This window comes from Aquarana catesbeiana, linkage group LG03 (genome assembly GCF_042186555.1).
Source record: "Aquarana catesbeiana isolate 2022-GZ linkage group LG03, ASM4218655v1, whole genome shotgun sequence".
NCBI lineage: Eukaryota > Metazoa > Chordata > Amphibia > Anura > Ranidae > Aquarana > Aquarana catesbeiana.
The window spans coordinates 329928802-329951157 of NC_133326.1; the positions used below are offsets into that span (position 1 = coordinate 329928802).

The following is a 22356-nucleotide window of genomic DNA, read 5'->3' on the forward strand; positions in this document are numbered from 1 at the left end:
ACCACAAGACAGCTCAGTGAGTGATGAGCAGGGGGGGCGGGGAGGGAAGCTACCTACACCTTCTCATCAGGCCGATCATTCCTCTCAGCTGCAGGGAGAGGGTTCTCAGGATCCTCACGCCGTGCACAGAGCCATTACCAGGCTCCTCCCTCTATTTCTTCTTTCTAAGGCTGGTGAGATGCCTCGCTCACTATCCCTTAAAATGCTCCACAGGCCAGGGTGGTGGCTAATGGTTGGACCTCTGGCGCCTTCCCACTTTAACGGGGGATGTGACGGGTGCCCCATCTCACCCCTGCTATACGCACTGGAGGTGGAACCCTTGGTGGTAGCACTCAGGGGACACCCAGGTATTCACATGCTGACATCTGGCTCAGTGAAGGAGAGGGTGGGGCTATACGCTGACGACATGATACTGTATCTCTCGGACTCTGGCCCCTCCCTCCAGACAGCCCTGCAGATTATCAAGAACTTCGGTAGGTTCTCAGGACTCAAAATGAATTGGGACAAGTTCCAGATCCTTCCCATGGATGCATTCCCCCACCCCCTCAAGGGAACCACCCAATTTGCCCCTAGTTAGAGTAAACACTTTTAAACATTTGGGAATACAGATTTCCCGGTCCACAGCTGACTACATCTCGCTAAATGTGGAGCCTTTAATTTCGCTCATTAAATCCAAACGTGGGCTAGATTGCCGGTGGGGGTAATGGGGCACATAGGCCTAGTTAAGATGATACTGTTGCCTAAAATCTTATGTGCTGTGGCATTCTCCAATATACGTTCCGTTTAAGTACTTCAAAATCATGGACACACTCCTACAATCCTTTTTGTATGGGGGCTGGGCAGGCACAAACTCTCCTGGAAGGCTCTACAGTGTCCAACTACATTGGTGGGCTTTGCAGTCCCAGATTTTGGGTCCTACTACCTAGCAGTGCAGCTCTCCCACTTATACCACATAGATAAGTCAGACAAACACAGATATTTGGCCCTGGTATGTAGCCCAGCAGTCTCACAACTCCCACACCCATTCTGTTATGTGCTTGCGGGGTATGAGGGGCCCTATGGTATATCCAGATTGTTCTGGACTCTCAGCACAAAAGGGTCTGGGACCTGGTGATGTCCAAGATGGTTTGTTCTGTGTTCCATGGCAATACCCCCCTGTGGTACAATAAACCTGACCCCACCATTTGGACACCTCCAGAGTATATACCTATTGTCACATGTTCTTCACAATGGAGAGATTAAGACGTTTGATCAGTTGAAAGCAGAATTCAACCTTTCAAATGATATGCTTTTTCGCTTCTTTCAGGTGCGACACGCACTCCACACTCAGTTTATGGGTACTTATTCTGCTCTATTGTCCCTATATGTACTCGATGTGCTATATAGCGATGAACCACATCAACTCATATTTGTTTTCTATAATATGTTCACCATTCCAGCTGTAACTAAGATAGCATATTTTATTAAGCAGAGGTGGGTAGATGGTGTTGGAGAATTGGAGGGCGAGGATTGGGGTGAGGTGCTAGAAACTCCCAATCTGGTGTCCCCCAAATTGTCTGACAGACTTGCACAAATCCTATAATACACACAAGGCATACCTGACCCCGCAAGGAATGGCTAAATTCTGCTTCTTCCACAGCTCTATGTGCCCCAGGTGTCTGACCTCTGTCGGCACTTTTGACCACCTCCTATGGCAGTGTCCTCGGATTCAGGGATGCTAGTCGCAGGTCGTTCAGTTCCTACACATCCAAATGGGCTCACCAGTATCGTTGGATCCCAAGCAATGCCTTCCTATTTCCCAATATCGGAATAGACAAATATATGCTCCAATTTTACCATGAAACATTATTTGCAGTGAGAAAGCGATTAGCCCGGAATTGGATCCTGGCGGCTACCCCTACGCTAGCTGCCTGGCTTGCTGAAATCAATAAAACACCGTACCCTACAAAAAGGCGATTTACTGTACGTTAATAGAAGTTGCCCGGACAAGTATAATAAAATCTGGGATAGATAGTTACAATCCTCTTTAACTTGCACCTCCTAGTCCGTCTGGTACTCCATATATTGGTACAGTCTAACCATTTTTCTTATGTTGTCTATATGTCTCTATATGCAACATATCAGAGGGTGCTGCGCTAGCCAGGAAAATTAATAAAATGAGGTACAATAAATAAAGTATCTCTAGAGGAATATTGCACTGGAAAGAGGGGTAGCTGGTATCAGAATATCATGCTGCTCATCACATATCAATAATACGTATAACAAAAGTGGATGGATAAGGTGTCTGTGCAGAGACTAAGTCTACTAATCAGACCCAACAAAAAACACTGGCATGAGCTGTGTACACAAAACATATGACCACTTATAAAATGTGCAATCTGGTAAACACAATGTGCAAGAAAAAGGCGTAAAAAAGTGAGTGGTGCTGAGGATACTTCTATTCTCCAGTGCTAAAAAAGAGAATCGCTGTGTGGTGGATCCAAAAGGAAATAATAAATATCTCTTGTGCTGGAAAAAATATATCTTTTGTGCTGAAAAAAGGAAATATATACTAGCGCTAGTATCTATGCAATAGAGCAAATGATATTGCCGCTAGGTGATTGTCAAAAATCACAATATAACAATCAAAAATAAAGGCAAAAACGGTGTTCCAATTAACTTAAATACTCACATGCATATACACACTATTAATTAGAAGAGGAACGGAGGTGGAGATAAGACCCGCGCTGGTCCAGGACCACCATTTAAAGACCACAGCCATCTAGTTTGCTACCCAGTGAGCACCATCAGGCGTGGAAGTAGTGAAAGAACCCATGCAGCCCAGGACCCTGAGTAAAAGACCACAACTACCAGCTAGCTGATTAATGCGGTTGTACCTAGCACCGCTAGGTAAGGGGCCACTGCTTACTTAAGTGTGTTATTGCATGAAGAAAAATCCTGCCTGCCACCCCCTGACACCTTACCTGAGCACAGTGAATTTGTTTATTGCACTCTTAAAGGATATCACCACTGTTGCACTGTGGACATTATCATTGTTTGGTTCAATTTTTTGCATAGATGCATGTTATGGTATCCTCTATGTGTTATACTGGCCAGCAGTAACAGGAGTACACTGTTTGAGTTTTCAGAACACTATCAAGAGCACTTAGCACTATGCACTTTTTTGCGATTTTTGCACACCTGTATTGATTATGTTTTATATGTCAGTTTGCACACCCATATACTCTTCTAATTAATAGTGTGTATATGCATGTGAGTATTTAAGTTTATTGGAACACCGTTTTTGCCTTTATTTTTGATTGTTATATTGTGATTTTTGACAATCACCTAGCGGCAATAACATTTGATCTATTGCATAGATACTAGCGCTAGTATATATTTCCTTTTTTCAGCACAAAAAGATATATTTTTTCCAGCACAAGAGATATTTATTATTTCCTTTTGGATCCACCACACAGTGATTTTTTTTTTTAACACTGGAGAATAGAAGTATCCTCAGCACCACGCACTTTTTTTATGCGTTTTTTTGCACATTGTGTTTACCAGAGTGCACATTTTATAAGTGGTCATATGTTTTGTGTACAGCTCATGCCAGTGTTTTTTGTTGGGTCTGATTAGTAGACTTAGTCTCTGCACAGACACCTTATCCATCCACTTTTGTTATACGTATTATTGATATGTGATGAGCAGCATGATATTCTGATACCAGCTACCCCTCTTTCCAGTGCAATATTCCTCTAGAGATACTTTTATTTATTGTACCTCATTTTATTAATTTTCCTGGCTAGCGCATCTCTCTCTCTCTCTCTCTCTCTATCTATCTATCTATCTATCTATCTATCTATCTATCTATCTATCTATCTATCTATCTATCTAATTTGATTGCATTGTGCAGTTGTCCTGTATAAATCTTTTGTTTCAAATAAAAAAGGAAAAAAAGTTGTGGAGAAGGAACCTGCTGTGTGCGGCTCCATTTCAAAGGATCTAGCTGTAGTTTGTTTTTGAATTGCTCCTTTTTACAGTTTTTGTAAACCTTTTCAAAGCTATATTTGTTCCCTGGGACTAGAGGTACGATTTTGGATATTTTGGGACTTACAAAATGTTTATTGCTTTGTAGGTGGACAGTCTTTCTGTGAACCGTGGAGTGGATGGTACTCCGGAACTAATGGTGTCCCAGCCAGGTTGTGGATATGCAGTTTTGAGGTGTACTTGGAGTAATGAGACTAGCATGGTATCTGAGAGGGCAGGAGCAGCTGAAGCAAGGTGAGGAGAGAGATTTTTTTTTTTTTTTTTTAAAAGCACTAGTGGACGATTTGTAGCCTTTACTAGCCCCTGTTCACTCCAGTACGACCTGCCATGCAGTTATAGATCAAGGTCGCATGACAAGTTGCACCCTATTTCTGGCTATGGAACTGTTCAAATCGGTGCGACTCTGACTTGCACCGGCTTTGAAAAGGTTCTTGCACTATTTTTGGCGATTTCATGTACGACTTGCATTGACACCTGTGCATGAAGTTGCAGTGACTGGCTGAAGTAACGCGATTTCAAAGCTGCATTCAGTCTGTACCGGGGCTAAAAATTTGAAAACAAACTACCATGGTTTGACCCGTTAGAGCAGTAGTAAGTAATAGTTCAACATCTCAAACATGTACTGTAATGTGCGTATTTAATGTCATGCATTGGAACAGCCTCATGTGTATGGGTTCTTTTGATAAACTTGACATACAGTATCTCACAAAAGTGAGTACACTTCTCACATTTTTGTAGATGTTTTATTATATCTTTTCACATGACAACACTGAACAAATTACACTTTGCTACAATGTAAAGTAGTGAGTGTACAGCTTGTATAACAGTGTAAATTTGCTGTCCCCTCAAAATAACTCAACACACAGCCATTAATGTTTAAACCGCTGGCAACAAGAGTGAGTACACCCCTAAGTGAAAATGTCCAAATTGGGCCCAAAGTGTCAGTATTTTGTGTGGCCACCATTATTTTCCAGCACTGCCTTAACCCTCTTGGGCATGGAGCTTCACAGGAGTCCTCTTCCACTCCTCCATGATGACATCACGGAGCTGGTGGATGTTTGAGACCTTGCGCTCCTCCACCTTCCATTTTGAGGATGCCCCACAGATGCTCAATAAGGTTTAAGTCTGGAGACATGCTTGGCCAGTCCATCACCTTTACCTTCAGCTTCCTTGGCAAGGCAGTGGTCGTCTTGGGGGTGGGTTTGGGGTCGTTATGTTGGAATACTGCCCTGCGGCCCAGTCTCCAAAGTTAGGGTATCATGCTCTGCTTCAGTATGCAACAGTACATGTTGATATTCATGGTTCCCTCAAACTGTAGCTCCCCAGTGCCGGCAGCACCCATGCAGCCCCAGACCATGACAATCCTACCACCATGCTGGACTATAGGCAAGACACACTTGTCTTTGTACTCTTCACCTGGTTGCCGCCACACACACACTTGAAACCATCTGAACCAAATAAGTTTATCTTGATCTCATTAGACCACAGGACATGGCTCCAGTAATCCATGTCCTTAGTCTGCTTGTCTTCAGCAAACTGTTTACAGGCTTTCTTGTACATCATCTTTAGAAGAGGCTTTCTTCTGGGACATCAGCCATGCAGACCAATTTGATGCAGTGTGCAGCATATGGTCTGAGCACTGACAGGCTGACCCCCACCCCTTCAACCTCTGCAGCAATGCTGGTAGCACTCATACCTCTATTTCTCAAAGACAACCTCCTGATATGACGTTGAGCAGGAGAACTCCACTTCTTTGGTCGACCATGGCCAGGCCTGTTCTGAATGGAACCTGTCCTGTTAACCACTTCAGCCCCGAAAGGATTTGCCCCCTTAATGACCAGGCCATTTTTAGTGATATGGCACTATGCTGCTTTAACTGACAATTGCGTGGTCGTGCGACGTTTTACCTAAACAAAATTGGCGTCCAAAATTGTGTGTGTGTATGTATATGTGTGTGTGTATGTATGTATGTGTGTATGTATATGTGTGTATATATATATGTGTATACACACACACACAAACACACCCCCGTTCTGGCTCTTGTGGCCGGCTGACATCGGGTCCCCCGTTGTGCAGTCTACGCGCGGGAGCCCACTATAGCTGTTTGAAGGGCCAACGTACAGCTACGGCGATTTGCGCAGGAGAGCTGACCTGCCGCAGTAAAATGGCAGCTGGTCGGCTAGTGGTTAAACGGCTGTATTGTCTTGGCCACCATGCTGCAGCTCAGTTTTAGGGTCTTGGCATCTCTTCTTATAGCCTAGGCCATCTTTTTTTTTTTTTTTTTTTTTTTTAGCACTGGTCCCCAAAAAGTGTCACTTAGTGTCAGATTTGTCCACTGCAAAGTCGCAGTCCCGCTAAAAATTGCTGTTCGCTGCCATTGCTAGTGAAAACAATAAAAAAATTTTAAAAGTCCTTAAATCTATCCCATAGTTTGTAGATGCTATAACTTTTGTGCATAACAATCAATATACATGTTTTGTGTTTGTTTTTTTTTTACCAAAAATATGTAGCAGAATATAAATTGGCCTAAACTGATGAAATTAGATATATATTTTTTTTTTTTTTTTTACTTTTTGAAAAAAAAAAAAAAAACCTTTTTTTTAAAAAAAAAATAAAAACCGCAGAGGTGATCAAATACCACCAAAAGAAAGCTCTATTTGTGGGAAAAAAAGGACATCAGTTTTATTTGGGTACATCATCGCACGACTGCGCAACTGTTAAAGCAAGGCACTGCCGTATCGCAAAAAATGGCCTGGTCAGGAAGGGGGTAAAACCTTCCAGAGCTCAAGTGGTCAAAAATTAAAAAAACCTTAACCCTAATAATCCCTAACCTAATAACGAAATTAGAAGTGTTAGACTTTTGTAAAGGTACCTCATCCATCTCAGTGATTGTCTACAAAAAACTATTTTTAGATATATTAGACTTGACTGGTACCAAAGAGGGACGACTGCACAAGATTATAAAAATTAAAAAAAAAATTTTAATTTAAAAAATGTAAAAGTGATTGTATAAAAAACACTAGGATAGGATACAGCATCGATTCCTATGATATAGTAGTTTTTCTTTTTAAAGTGTCCTATATTCAAGTAAGTTAGGTGACTCTAAGTATAATATTCGGCACCCAAATTAGTTCTTTCTGGTCGATGTGTGTTAATCTGTATTGTTTATATGTAGGTCTGTATGCCATTTCTTTACACCACTGCAATCTTATATTGGCTGCACCACCTGTATCATGCAATAGCATTAGCAGTACGAGTGATGTGTAAGTTGACACACTGCAAGACATAAGAGGCTGATCATATCAATATATTATAGAATGTATGTTGATTATTGTGGTTTTTCTTCTGGTTAGGCCATGTTTCTTTGCAACCAAGCTAAGGAGGTCCTGAAAGACCTCTTCTTCGATCAATTGCAAAGTTTTTATAGTGATGGTTATGAGTATGGTTAACGTCGCATTTGTAACTGTATTTTGTTTTTTTATATACAATCACTTTTAAGTTTTTGTAATAGCTATTTTCATCTTGTGTGGTCCTCCCTCTCTGTCCAATATATCTAAAATAAAAAAACATTTTTTTGTAGACCTTTAACCTAATAAATTAACCCCTTACAAAAAAGTAGATTTTGCCGCCCCCGACTTAAAAATGCTAATTGTCTGGCTGTTACACTGATTGCATTAGTACTTTGAGTTGCTGAAGAATTAGTGATGGCAGACTTTGTTTAAAAAAAAAAAAGTGTCTTGTAAAATCCCCTGTGTAGCTTTGGCTTAAGTGTAACTCGCTTTAAACTTTGCAGAAGCTGAAACTTTTTCAATCTGAACTTGGGGATAAAAAGGGTCATGTAAATGTATTCCTCAATAGCCACAAATGATATAAATACACTTTGTATCAAATGCTTTTGCATACCCAGATATTACGTTGTAAAAGTAGCAATGACATCACTGGGCTGTAAGTAACCTCAGCAGAGAGCATAGCTGTGGGTGGCGGATACCCTATTATTAGGGTGGCGGATACAAGACCAGTCACCCTGCACAAGTAAAGCAGCAGTGACCAGCCTTTATTTCAGAAATTTCATGCACATAGGAAAAGTGCAAGAGTTGGTTGCATTGTTGCAAATATGTGGTGGAAATACACAAATGACACCAAAGTTCAATACGCATGCCTCTTGTATTTAGAAAGTACAGTGTTTTGCCTGGAGTTAAAAGTAGAAGTTCAAGCTCCCACCCCTTTTAAAACCTATACTAATTAACTACCCTGTAGATGGGAAAATGCATATGCTTGCCTATTCTCACGGTGCTCTGGTCCAGTCACGTGACCTCCCCAACGGCCGGCTTCAGGGAAGGAGTGAGTTCAGCGATGACAACTGCAATGTTTGGGCAGTGATGTCACCCCTAGGCTTATGGGGCATTGTTTGGTGCCTGTCCCTCCTCTTCCCTGGAGCCACCACTGGGAGCCGATCTCGTGACAGGACCAGAGTGCTCTGAGAAAATAGGTGAGTATAAGCATCTTCAGTCTACAGGGTAGATAGTATAGGATTTAGATTGGGAATGGGAGCAGATTTAGGCTTAGTAATAGGCTGACCTTTTGCTTTAAGTTAGCCTTTATTATGCCCTGGAGCCATTAATGTAACCACATACAGAAAATCCTTTTCTCCTTCCCATGTTGTTTTTCAAACCATGCCGTTTTTTTTTCTCTGTCCTTAGGGACCTTTCTTCAAGAGATGTAATCCTCCACCAAACATCTGGCCGGATCCACAATAAAAATGTTTCTACACACCTCATTGGCAGCATCAAGCAGGGTGGGTATGTATAGCTTGTAGGTTTTCCTTGAATTTAAACAAAAATGCTCAGCCTGGTGTCATTAATAATGCAGTTGCCATTCAAAATAAAATTTTACCTTTGCTGATTCTTGAGGCCCAACGTAAAAAAAAAATTTCTGGGTAAAAGTGATCATGATGACAAATTGGGCACATTTATCAGTGTTTGGAACCTATTTATTGCAGCCACTAAAAATCATGCTAAAGAAATGCAAAGGATTTTTACTCTGTTTGCAGCAATCTTCCTCAAAAGCTAAGGTGATTTAATGTTTGCGACCTGATGCATACAAATGGCAACAAGGAGCAATTTTACACTAAATTTGTAACTGCCCTTTGCATCCCAAATTAGGCACAGAACAATCACCAAGTTAAAGAGGAAGTAAACCCTGTTGAATTTTACTTCCTCTTTTTATTTCCCTGCAAAGGTAAAGCATAATGGGCTACTATGCATCGCATAGTAGCCCATTATGTGTCACTTACCTGAAACCAGAGCCCGCAATGTCACCGTTGTCCCCACTAGCAGCAAGCGTCCACCTTCCAGCTCTGTGACTGACCGGAGTCGCGTGACGTCACTCCCGCGCGCAGGGAGCCGCCAGTCATGGCATGAACCCTATTAGAAACGGCACAATGTGCCCTTTCTAAAGTGCGCATGCGCCAATGACATCGGCGCTCGGCTTTTTTGTAAATATCTCCTAAACCGTGGAGGTTTAAGAGCTACTTCCAGCACCTACAGGTAAGCCTTAATATAGGCTTACCTGTAGGTAAAAGTGGTTGTACAGGGTAGGGTGTACAACCACTTTAAGAAGTCAGTGTAAAGCGGTATTACCCACTTGCCGACTGCGCTATAGCAAAATGACAGCTACAGCCTGGTTGTCCAGTTCTGGGAGGGTGTCATAAGACGTCCCGATGACCAGGGCAGTCTCATCAGTGCACATCTGTGAAGGAGAAAAATTACCTGTTTGCAAGATTTTATAACAGAAACTAGGAAATCACTTAATTTTTTTTTTTTTAATTTGTTTAGCAAAAAATAAAAAAACCCAGCCAAAGGAAAGCTCTGTTTGTGTGAAAAAAATGTCATGGGTACAGTACTGCATGACTGCGTAATAGTCATTTAAATTGCGACATTGCTGAAAGCTGAAAATTGGCCTGGGCAGGAAGGTGGTAAAAGTGTCCAGTAGGCAAGTGATTAAAACCAAAAGCAAACGTTTTATATTGCAGTTTACCAATTCTTAATTGTGATGACTGCATTAGTTTTCATTTTAGGCCTTTTTTCCTCTATTTTCATCTAGTAATCTGGCCAGTATGTCTGCTTTACAAAAGAACAAGCTGTCCTGCCAATGTAACAGAATGTTGAGACAAATCATTTACCACTGACAGGGTTGCTTACAATGATGAATTTTTATTTAATCCTGTAAAACCTTTATCCAAAAAGGAAAAATAACTCGTGCTTTAATTGCTTGTATAATTGCAGTGTTAGCTGGAGGTTGGTCTCAATTTCTTAGTGTATCTAAATCTGCTAGTCCATCTAACACTCCCCTCCCTCCAGATTGATAGTTGTCTGCTGTGACCCCAGCATTCAGAATGAACCTCTCCTTGCCACCTCATCCTCCCCCCGACAGAATGCACAAATCCTTGTCGGCTCTATCTGTTCTGTGCCAGTACACTTTTAGGAATTAAACTTTAACAGGTAGGATTTATGTCACCAACAATGTCAAGGGGCAAATAACTAGTGCAGGGTTGTGTGAAAAATTACTTTTTGTGAAATGGCATGTACTGCACATCAAACATTGTTTGTTTGTAAAATATTATTTACCTTTCATTAACTTTAGTAACTAAACGCATTACTCAAGCTCTGCGTATTTAATTCCAATACACTGGGCTCTTGGAGAGCCTTTTCGGCATTTCCTGGACAAATAAAGGCAACTGTGCAGTGGAATAGTGCTGCCGTATGCTTTTACAGGTGATGAGACTATACACTCTTTCGTTGCTTTGCTTCTGTTTTCAATACAAGTGATTTTATTATGTAGTGGGCACCACTCTGTCACTCTGTTACATATGTCATAATAATTTCCAACAGTATTTTACAATACGCTAGGTTATTGGTCGCAAATAATGAATTTCTTCCTGGTACATCCCCTTGAATTCCCATAGAATGTACGTGTAAAATATTTACAGATTTGTCCTACATTCGGGATCCAACTCTGTACCTAAAAGCAAAGGTCCTTCTTGAATAACTTCTGGAAATAGCAGTGCGCATTCTGGTATTTGAGGGTGCCTAGGCACTTCTGTACTTACTGCAGCATCGCTGTATATTTTCAGCAGCATTGCTGCCCCTGACTATTAGTCCCGGGACATTTAGTGATGTCACATCTGTGCTGCCAAGATGGCTCTACCAAGATGGCTGCTGCCCTCCACACAGATATACAGTGCAGAACCAGGTATGCTGAATCAGTAATGGGAAAACATTAGCTGTTGGGAGGTCACAGGCAATTCTGGTGACTAGTCTTTTACCCTCTAAAGCAGGCCATAGACGAGTCAAAAAACCAACAAAATCTGTGTTGATTATCAAATTGTTTGTTTTTCGCATCATTAGCGTGCCAGCTGCGTCAAGCAATTTTCGTGTCCCAATCAAAAGTGCCTGATCCAGCATGCTGTGTTTTGATTTTTCTAAAAAAAAAAACAATTTATGCCACAATCATATGAGCCATTTTCATTTGAGAGAATTTTAGTTTTTTGACTTGTCTATGGCCTGCTTAACTGTCTTTTTTGGGCAGAGCTTCCAAAGTTCAGTTTCTCTGTAGTGTGGTACATTTTAAGTGGCTGTATAGCTGGTCATTTCTGGTTTGTGGTGGCTGCTCTTTGGCTGTAATGGTGTTTGTCAATCCATGGATCAAGTAGTCATCCCCTGATCGAAGTGATGGTCAGTGCTTCTGTCCATTAGTTGTCATGCTGGAATGGTAGTTCAGTCTTTTGGTCTAGTGGTTTGCAATTTCTTGTCCTAGCGTTTTCTACTTTTGCGTGTCTCCATCTATGCTGATTTTGATGATCACTTTCCAGTAGTTATCATTTTTTTGTCTTTGAAGGTTTAACTGACCACTCAGTATGGCATTGCACTACATCTCTCATCTGTTGCATCTAGGTTGCCCAGGTTCCTTTTGGCATGGAGAAAAATGTCTCTAGCCTACTCTCAGCTTGGCTTGATGTTATGCGACTCATCATAGAGGGGAGGAGTAGGACATTCAAACATACAGTATGTTTAGTAAGTGATCAAGAGAAAAGGGACTGACCTGGTGCTATGTTCAAATTGTATTGGCAACAGTGACTTAACACTCGGTATTTGTCATTTTATGTGATGTTTAATTCAGAAATGTCTTCTGTTTAGGACCGGGTGTGGGGAACAATGAAGCTGGTTTGTTTGCACTCTGTACACTGGATGGTGAGTAGACATATTGATATTTTCTAACGCTAATCTGTATTAGATCAGGGCTATATATAATACATATACTGCCATCTACAGTATTATTGGATAATGACAAAAAAAATTGTTGGCCAGCGCTTGTATAATCCCTGATCTTGCCTAGCATTACCTATCCAGTCTAAAAGTTAATTTTACTGGTGCCCTAGTAGGATAGATGTTTTTCTTCAGCCCTACTGAGAAGGACTAGCCAGTCTTGGCTAAACTTTTTTCTTCCGTTGACTTTAATCAAGATTTCCCATTGCATTGCTGCTTGAGCGGTCTTTACATAGCACTATCCTGATCCGCCTATACTAAGCCTGACTTCGCAGTGCTGTACGTGGACCCCGCTGGACTGAACGTTCATGGCTAACCTGTAATGTTACCCTTTGATATTGGGCTCTGTATTGTGGTGCCTTCCAGGCTTCATGTACTAGGAAAAGTTATCCGCTGTGGCATTGTCTGTGCTTGATCCCTTCTCTGAAGACTCACTCTCTGATTAAGGCCATTTGGCCTGAAACACTGAGCTATCTCACTATTACATCACTAGGCACCTTTAAAATTTCCCAATTCCAATGGTTTCACTGTGGGAATGGTTAAGTCTGAGGGACGGAGAGCTGATATCATCAGCTGGGGTTAGTGTGTTGCGTATTTGTTTTGCACGCTTTCCTGCCATTGTGCAACAGAGCACTGTTAAGCCGTTGCTGCTTCTTTACAAGTACCACATGGAACTACAGTCTCTGACCTGCTTTTTTTTTTTTTTTGTAACCCTTTTGGGGGCAAAGTCCCTGTAATCAGGGTTTGGAGGCTCTTTACCACCCAAAGTCTCTCTGAGCTTCGGATCCCAATTGAGGAATTACCAGCCCTGAGAGAACTGTAAATTGGTCCTCTTCCTTCCAGCTGTACCCACCCTGCATGAGTAAGAACCCCTTAGTCAAAACATCTCTTGAACTCTCCCTTAAAGGGACCACAACCCAAATTGTAGGGAAATATATGACTCAGTCCTGGTGTCCGGTACATTAGCCCCCTGCTCTGCCTTGACGGAGGAGTTGGTGGCACACTGGGCCACCCTACAGTGTAGCCTAGAGGGCATCCGTTTTCTGGTGTTTCTTTCCTGGTCTGTACTCTACTACAAACTTGAACTCTTGTAATGCCAGAAACCACCTGGGTACCCTGGCTTTTTCGTGTATTTCTTTCTGCCTCATCCAGGTCAGTGGTGCATGGTCTGACTCCAGACAAAACTTCTCGATCCACCACCGAATAATTTCACTCCGTGATTGTCTTTCGACTTTCTGCTAATGGGTTGGTGTTCCTCCCCATTGACCTCTTATGACATAACTGCACCTAAGCCTTTGCTGGAGTCATCTGTTTGAACAATTAAATTCTGTAGAGCAACGTTAATCAACTTTCTTCCTATTGTACCAAGCTGTATTGTAACTATAATGTCTGCCTAAATTTCCCTTTCCGTCATTTCAGGACAGCCACAATAGAGAGATAGTCTCCTCCCCTTCCTCTGGAAACACTGCGCCAGCCCATAAAATCTCTCCTCCCCTGCCAGACCTCAGTTATTAGTGTTTCCTCCGGTGGGGAGACACTGTGCAGAGGAACCAGGCCGGGTGCAGTCAGGGAGACTGTGGCCTCTTCTAAGAAAATCATCCCTAGGGAAGCAGGGGCTTCCAGGATGAAGAGTGGCGGTACATACCGCAGCTGAAGCCACCCCTTCCTTGCCGAGCGCGGCATCAGGTCGTGGGGGACCCGTATCGCGTCCACAGGGCCGCAGCATGGAGACAGTCCGCTCTCCCCTGTATCCATACAGGCCGCAAAATTTGGAACCAGCGGGCCGGACGACGGGTGACGTCATTTCCGGCGGGGGGGCGGACGCTTTCCCTTTGAACCGCGACTTCCGGTTCCGGGTCGCGGGGCTGATAGGGGGCCGGGCTCAGGCTGGAGTGAGTCGCTTCACATGTACACAGTGTGAGACTCTACACAGGCAACCACCTGCAGTCATGTCTGAGGCAGATGCTGCAGCTCATTCGGACGCTGTCTCCAGCCTTCCAAAGGTAAGAGTTCCCTGGGGAGGGGTCCTCTCTATCTAAGGTTGCTCTCCCTCTTGTATGGTTCCTTACTTAGAGGGAGGGCAGTCCCCCTGGGTGGTCAGGGGGTGGGGGGGTGAGCGCAGTTCCCTTAAGATGGATCTGGTACACCCCCAGGGTTGTTTCCACTTAAACTTGCTGGAAGTAATATGGTTTTTTTGTATGTATTTTCAGAAATCTACAGAAAAAACAAAGTCCACTCATGTCTCTAAAAGGAAGTGTGCCTCTTGTAGAGACAGTTTGGGGGAAGCATGGACTAAAGTTTTGTGTAAAGAGTGCATAGACTCCCTGGTTAAGGAAAGGGAATCTGAACAGCAGTCTGGGTTGGCAGCTTCTGTGAAAGAGCTGTCATCCACCTTTTCATCTTTTAAAACCTTTTTTGAGACGTTCAAGCTTCCCTCTAAACCCATTCAGCAGGACACAACCCCGCCTCATGCTCAGGGCTCTGCACCTGCCAGATCTACCAATTTAGTTATGGCAGAGGAGATGTCAGGCCCTTCCGGGGTGGAGCAGAGGCAACCGGACAGTGGCACGTCTGATTCCCATGAGGAATCAGAAGGGGAGGACCAGGACGGGGAGTCCAGGAAAATCTCCAGGTATAAATTGTCCCTGGATGAGGTGGAAGATCTCTTGGGGGCAATATATACAACCCTCGGGATACACGAGGATAAAAAACCCCTATCTCTCCATGACCTTATGTATAAGGGCTTGGGAGATCAAAAAAGAAAAGTTTTTCCAGTACATGAAGTGCTGGTGGAAACGATTAAGAAGGAGTGGCAGGATCCTGAGAGGAAACCCTTCTTTTCTAGCTCCCTTAAGAGAAGGTTTCCATTTTCAGAGGATCCAGCGTCCATTTGGAATAAAAATCCCAAGTTGGATGCCGCCTTCTCTCAGGTCTCTAGACACACAGACCTGGCATTCGAGGATATGGGGGCTTTGTCGGATGTCATGGACAAAAGGATAGACTCACTTCTAAAAAAGACGTGGGACTCAACTGTGGGTAACTTAAAGCCAGAAATGGCTGTTACGGTCGTAGCCCGCAATTTAGAGCACTGGCTTTTCCAGATTCAGGAGCACATTGAAGCTGGCACAGCCAAGGAGACTATCCTAGCCTCGTTCCCCACGATTCTGCGAGGAATCGCATACATTGCAGACGCCTCAGCAGAGTCAGTCCGTATGTCGGCCAGATCAGCGGCGCTGGCGAATTCGGCCAGAAGAGCGCTCTGGCTGAAAACTTGGCCGGGGGACACCGCCTCCAAGGTCAAATTGTGCGGGATACCCCTGACAGGTGATCTACTCTTTGGCCCTGGTTTAGAGACGGTCTTAGACCGTACAGCGGACAAAAAGAAGTCCTTTCCGCCTAAGAGGAAAGCCCCAGCTCAGACGAGAAAGGGGTTTCGTCCGAAAAAAGGCAAGGAATCTCCCAAGCAAGGGAAGAAAACTTGGGGCCAAAGAGGCAAGGGCAGAGGAGGGGCGATTTTTCGCCCTCCTGAGAAGGCCCGTAAAGATCAATGACTCTCTAGGGACGGTGGGAGGAAGACTGGGGGCCTTCCTTCCACAGTGGGAGACCCTCTCACCCAATCGATTCATCCTGGGGGTCATAAGAAGGGGGTATCTCTTGGAATTCTCAAGACCACCCCCGCAAAGGTTCCTTGTTACGAAGCTTCCCAGCTGCACAGCAAGGGCCGAAGCTTTGGTGAACGCCCTGAAGGAACTGGAGATTCAGAACGTAGTTCACAGAGTACCAAAGGGGCAGGAAGGAGAGGGGTTCTATTCCCACGTATTTGTGGTGAAAAAGCCCTCGGGAAAATTCAGACTGATTCTGAATTTAAAACCCTTAAACAGGTCAATTTGCTACAAAAGGTTCCGCATGGAGTCAATCTTTACGGTCAGGGCCCTGCTACCACACAACTGTTATATGGTGTCTCTGGATCTCAGAGACGCATATTTACACGTCCCTATCGCAGAAACCTCCCAGAGGTTCCTCCGTTTAGCAGTAGACCTGCAGGGCACAATACTGCATCTGCAGTTTCAAGCGCTGCCCTTCGGGCTATCCTCCTCGCCCCGCATATTCACAAAGGTACTGGCAGAGGCGTTGGCCTTCCTGCGACTCCAGGGGGTATCAGTTATAGCCTATCTGGACGACCTGCTTCTTTTTGCAGTATCCCCAGAACAGTTGATCAGAGACCTCGATCTAACCAAGAGGGTTCTAACAGGTTTGGGGTGGCTGCTGAACTTAGAAAAGTCCAGTCTCATTCCCTCACAGCGCATTGTGTACCTGGGGTACCTGCTGGACACTACGCTCTCGAGAGTTTTTCTTCCAAGGGAAAAAATTCTAAAACTGGACAGAGCAGTTCTCTCCCTCCAGTGCAACCATCTGGTGTCCAAGAGGTCCATAATGTCAACATTAGGCCTTCTAACTTCTACTCTTCCAGCAGTGCAGTGGGCAGGATTACATTTTCGCCCCCTACAATCATATGTACTAAGAGTATGGGACCACAGTCAGAGGGATCTAGACACCTTAGTACAGGTTCCCCATCAAATAAAGAGATCTCTTTGGTGGTGGAGGAAGGAAGTGAACTTGTCACAGGGACGTCTGTGGCTCATCCCAGTCCCACAGATCCTAACCACGGATGCAAGTGGCAAGGGCTGGGGGGCACATCTGGGATCCCTTCTAGCGCAGGGCACATGGAAGGGCGACGAGCTACAGAGGTCTTCCAATTGGAAAGAGCTGAGGGCAGTAGGCCTAGCCCTCAGATTCTTCAAAAAGGAACTCCAGGGCCACCATGTACAGGTACGGTCGGACAACTCATCCACCGTGGCCTATATAAACAAGCAGGGAGGCACCAGGAGCGGAAGTCTGCTGGCCCTAGCAGAAGACATTCTAAGCTGGGCCGAGTCCAACACTCTCTCACTCTCAGCGGTTTTTCTGAGAGGGGAGAGGAATATAATCGCAGATTTTCTCAGCCGGAGGAGTCTAAAGGAAGGAGATTGGGCCCTCAACCAGGAGGTTTTCAATCTCATATCCGAGAAATGGGGACCCCCGGAAGTGGATCTTTTCGCTTCAAAAGACAACGCGAAAACCCCCTGTTTTTTCTCCCTAAACGCAGGGGAAGGAGCACTGGGAGTGGACGCATTATCTCAGAGTTGGCATTTCAGGACATGTTATGCCTTCCCTCCTCCGGTACTATTACCGGCGGTTCTGAGGAAGTTTCAATTAGAGAGCACCTCTCTTATTCTGGTAGCTCCACATTGGCCGAAAAGGGCATGGTTTTCAATCCTCAGTCAGTTAGCAGCGGAACCTCCCCTTTTCCTTCCACCTCGAAAGGATCTTCTGTCGCAGGGTCCAGTCCTCTGCCCACAGGTGCAGCAGTGGAAATTAGCGGCCTGGCTACTGAGGAGGGTATATTAAGATCCAAGGGGTTTTCAGAGAGCTTGATCTCTACCCTCCTCAACAGTAGGAAAAAGGAGACCCGTAAGATTTACAAAAAGGTCTGGCTCCTTTTCAACAAATGGTGCATAGAAAACTCCTTCTCGGTGCAGAGTCCCGTAGCTGTGTTGGAATTTCTGCAGTGTGGAGCGGACAAGGGTTTATCTGTAGCTACCCTTAAAAGTCAGGTTTCAGCACTCAGTGCTTACCTGGAGAAGTCTCTGGCTACCAATCCATGGGTGGTCAGATTCTTTAAGGCACTGTCAAGACAGAGACCTACCAGGGGTCCTCCCTTTCCCGGGTGGGACCTATCTCTGGTTTTACAGAGCCTTACGGGAAGTCCCTTTGAGCCATTGGACAAGTGCCTGTTAAAGGAACTTACCCTAAAAACAGTATTTTTAGTTGCAGTAACAACTGCCAGGAGGGTCAGCGAAATTGAGGCGTTATCAATTAGACCTCCTTTTTGTGTTATTTTGCCAGACAGGATAGTCCTTAAGACTGATCCAGCTTTTTTGCCTAAGGTGGCGTCAGGCTTTCATAGAAGCCAGGAAATAGTTCTACCCTCGTTTTGTCCCAATCCTTGAGGTGAAAGGGAACTAAGATTTCATTTTTTAGATGTAAGGAGGTGTATCTTACAATACCTAGAGATGACTAAGACAATAAGGAAGTCTGATTCTCTATTTATTTTACTTTCTGGGGCCAGAAAGGGTCTCAGAGCGTCCCGACGCACGATTGCCAGGTGGCTTAGATTAGCTATTGGGCAGGCATATTCTTTAGCAGGGAAGGAGGTCCCTAGAGGCATAAAGGCACACTCCATCAGAGCAGTGGCAACTTCCCAGGCAGAGAAGGCTGGAGCAACGCCAGAGCAAATATGCAAGGCAGCGACATGGTCCAGCTACTCCACTTTCGTTAGACATTACAGAGTGGACCTGGTGGCGGCAGGTGAGCAGGCTTTTGGGCGAAAAGTTCTGCAAGCTGTAGTCCCACCCTAATTGGTAAGTGCTCGATTATCCTCTCTATTGTGGCTGTCCTGAAATGACGGAAAGGGAAAATTAAAGTTACGTACCGGTAACGTCTTTTCCTGTAGTCTTTCAGGACAGCCCTAGTTACCCACCCTAAGCTTGGGGGGGTCTTATTAAAGACCAGAACGCAATATGGTAATGATATTGATTGGTATGTTATTAATGTGTTCTTGTGTCTCCCCAGCGGCCGGAGGTACTCTTGAAAGAACTGAGGTCTGGCAGGGGAGGAGAGATTTTATGGGCTGGCGCAGTGTTTCCAGAGGAAGGGGAGGAGACTATCTCTCTATTGTGGCTGTCCTGAAAGACTACAGGAAAAGACGTTACCGGTACGTAACTTTAATTTTTGTAAAGCTCTGAGCAAACTGTTGGCACTATATAAATCCTGTATGATAATAATAATATGGAGGGCCTAAAGTGCAGCCCACATCATCACCAAATGGTCGCACATATAATTCTGTGAATATTCAATTAGACTGCGGACATATTGCATGAGATTTCAATAGGGAAACCTAGATGGGTGCCTACAGGAACCCTGAGGGATTGCTGCACAGAAGGTGCCAAAGGGCCGCAGGTTGAGCACCAGGGCCTTAGAGAAATCTGGAGCAACCAGCACTGGATACTAGCACAAAGGTTTTTTTAACCTCTAGAATATCCTCTTTAACCCTATCATTCCACTTGACCACGACTGGCTTCTTACCCTTTTGTCATGTCAATAAGTGGCGCAGCAATGGTCGCGAATTTGGGGACAAACCCAACTATGTCCAAAAATGCTTGGACGCTCTTCTTTGGGGCCAGGCCAACTCTGAATTAGCCTCTACTTTATTTATCGGGGGATTCACCAAACCCCTACCAACAATGTATTCTAGATACTTGGTCTCATCCATCATTATAACACTGTTTTTGGATTATTGTTAAACCCTTCTTCCTTTAGAGAGTCCAACACTAAGGGAAGATGGAGCTTTCAGTCTGTACTAAAGATGACAATGTTGTCTAGATACATAGGTGTATTTCTGAAGGTGTAGTGTCCTATCCATTGTCTTCAAAAAAGTAGCTGGGACAGAATGCAACCCAAATGGCATTCTTTTACATTGTAAGTGGCCCTCTAAGTTGAAAAATGCAGTCTTTTCTCTAGCTTTCATAGTTAAAGGTATGGGCTTCGGTACCAACACAGATGGACTTGACCATTCACTTTGTGATTCCTCAATGATAGCGTTCCAGCATAGTAGTTACATGGTTACTGGCCAGCAGCTTCCAAACTTTCTCTGACCCTGTGTGCCTGAAGAATGGGATAAGGTTTTACTCTGACCTTATCCTTAAGTTCCATGACAATGTCATGTTTAGTCACCTTGGTAAGACCTGGCAGTTCTGAAAAAAATTCTCTTCCTCTGTAAGAACTCCTTTTGAGTTTGTGTCCTGGGCAGGGGGGTGGCAACTGGGACTAATTTCACCCCTACAGGGGGCTTAGAACTAACCGCAGCCAGAGTAGCTACATGCTCTCGGCCCTTCCATGATTTTAAGATTCATGTGGTGGCTTTGGTATGGCTTTCACTTCCCAGATTGGTGTACTCTGGAATTAACCTTAGCAATCTTCTCTACCGCATCAAAAGGCTCCTGCCACCTGGCCAAGATCTTACTCTCTACTGATGGTATTAGCACAGCCAGCTGGTTTCCAACTTGGAACTGTCAGCGATGAGGCTGGTCCCGAGGCCACCCCTCTCACAGCCGTACAAGCTTGGTCAAGAAGTCTTCCACATCATAATGCGGTGTAAGCTTTTGTGGGAAAAAAAATTTGCTAGCAGTCACTGTAGCTCGGTTGCTAGGAGTAACAATATTCTTCAGCCGATCCGTGCATCCATCTGAGCCTAGACATACTTCCTTTGCACCTCCAGCTGCTCTGCCCGAGTCTGCTGAGCTTGTAACGGTAACCCCGTGGTCTAGTCGTGGTGTACCTGGGCTTCCTCATGGCAGCAGTTGGGTTCCACAGAGGCCTGCTGCTGGACCACTGTAGCTTGTGCCAGGGCTTCGACTACCTCCTTCATGATGCCTTCAGAGGTTTGCAAGGCTTGTGCCGCTCTGACCCAGGATATCTAAAAATGGTCCTTTAATTTTCAGTTTGTGCAGCAAAAGGCTTGTATGGCTGTGTTGCCCACCAATTGTCACAAACCAGCTGCATCAGGGTTTGGATGCTTTTTCCCTCTCAGTCTTTCTGAACCTCTGAATTTTGGGTCGTAAATGAGGACTTGCCAATCCTGAGAGAACTGTAAATCAGTCCTCTTCAAAACTGGACTAACCCAGAACTACTCGCCCTCCATGGGTGTGAACCACAAATATGCAACACATCTCTTGAACTCTCCCTTAAAGGGATCACAGCACAAATAGTAGGGAAATATTTCCCATCCAGGACCCATTTCTGGCATCCTGTATAGTCCAGGTGGACTGGAAGCACCCCGAAGGGTCCTGGACCCCACCTAAAAGAGTTGGAACTTTTTTTCTTTTTCAGTTAAGAATTTGTAGAACTGTGGTCTATACCAACTGTGAATCCACCAGAGACCCACCTTTAACAAGAAAATTATTAGACAGATGGAGGGTGTTCTTACCTTTTTTTTAAGGTTTCTACAGACCAGTAGCTGGAATCTCTTTAAATTTCAGGGTTTGCAATGACCCCCTGCCACACTTGCAGAATGGCTTAAATCCCTCCAAAGGATCTCTCCACCTCCGGGGTAGATGCTCCTTAAAGTGGATGTAAACCCGAAATTTTTTTTTTTTTTTGGATATCATACTGTAGAGTATAAGATTTCCTATCATTTGAGCCCAGTCTTGCCACACAGAGTTAATCCAGCTCTGAGCAATCCTCTTTTATTGTTCAGTGAGATAAATCTTGACAAACTGAGAAAAACTTTGTCAAATCCTCCCCCTTGCTGTGAGTGACAGGTGATTTACATATCTCGTGCACTAGCCTAAGACATGCAGTATTTTTTAATTCCCACCCCCACTCCTTTCTTCAGCAGCTCTGCGAGGATTGGCTGTTCCACACTTCAGCATGATTTGGCATGCTGAAGTCATGTGGTTACTTTCCTGTCTTTTCACTGGATGTTAGAGATCATAGCAGAAGTTCAGTGTAAGAAATACACAGGAGAAAATGCATATCGACAAGGGGAGTGTAGAGGTGGGCGGGGAGTCTACTGACATCACGACTCCACCCACCGAGCTCCAGACAACAGACCCACCCACAGAATCTGCAGTTTTTCGGGTCTCATAACAGACAGAGGGGAGACATTTGACAGGTAAAGATACATGCAGGAGGCATGTATATCCTTATAGATAACCCCTATGGCAGTAGTTTAGAAAGGATGACATTGGGTTTACATCCACTTTAATTGAGCCTGTGTCTGGTGCCTAGGAGCCTTGCACCCTTGCTGTGTGAGCTTGTTACAAGCATCTAAAGCCAAAGTGATAATAACGTAATCTTTAAAAAATTCAAATTAAGATGTTATACTTGCCTGTTCTATGCAAAA

The 22356-nt window shown here is 44.3% G+C and overlaps 1 protein-coding gene across 2 annotated transcripts in view; it reads left to right on the forward strand.

The window, feature by feature from the left end:
* ITFG2 (integrin alpha FG-GAP repeat containing 2) overlaps positions 1-22356 on the forward strand; it is a 76577-nt gene that overhangs the window by 34843 nt on the left and 19378 nt on the right. For both annotated transcript variants that reach the window (XM_073620496.1, XM_073620497.1), the window contains 3 exons: positions 4118-4263; positions 8730-8824; positions 12225-12278. In XM_073620496.1, the coding sequence (XP_073476597.1) occupies positions 4118-4263; positions 8730-8824; positions 12225-12278 (295 nt within the window). The remainder of the gene's footprint in view (positions 1-4117; positions 4264-8729; positions 8825-12224; positions 12279-22356) is intronic.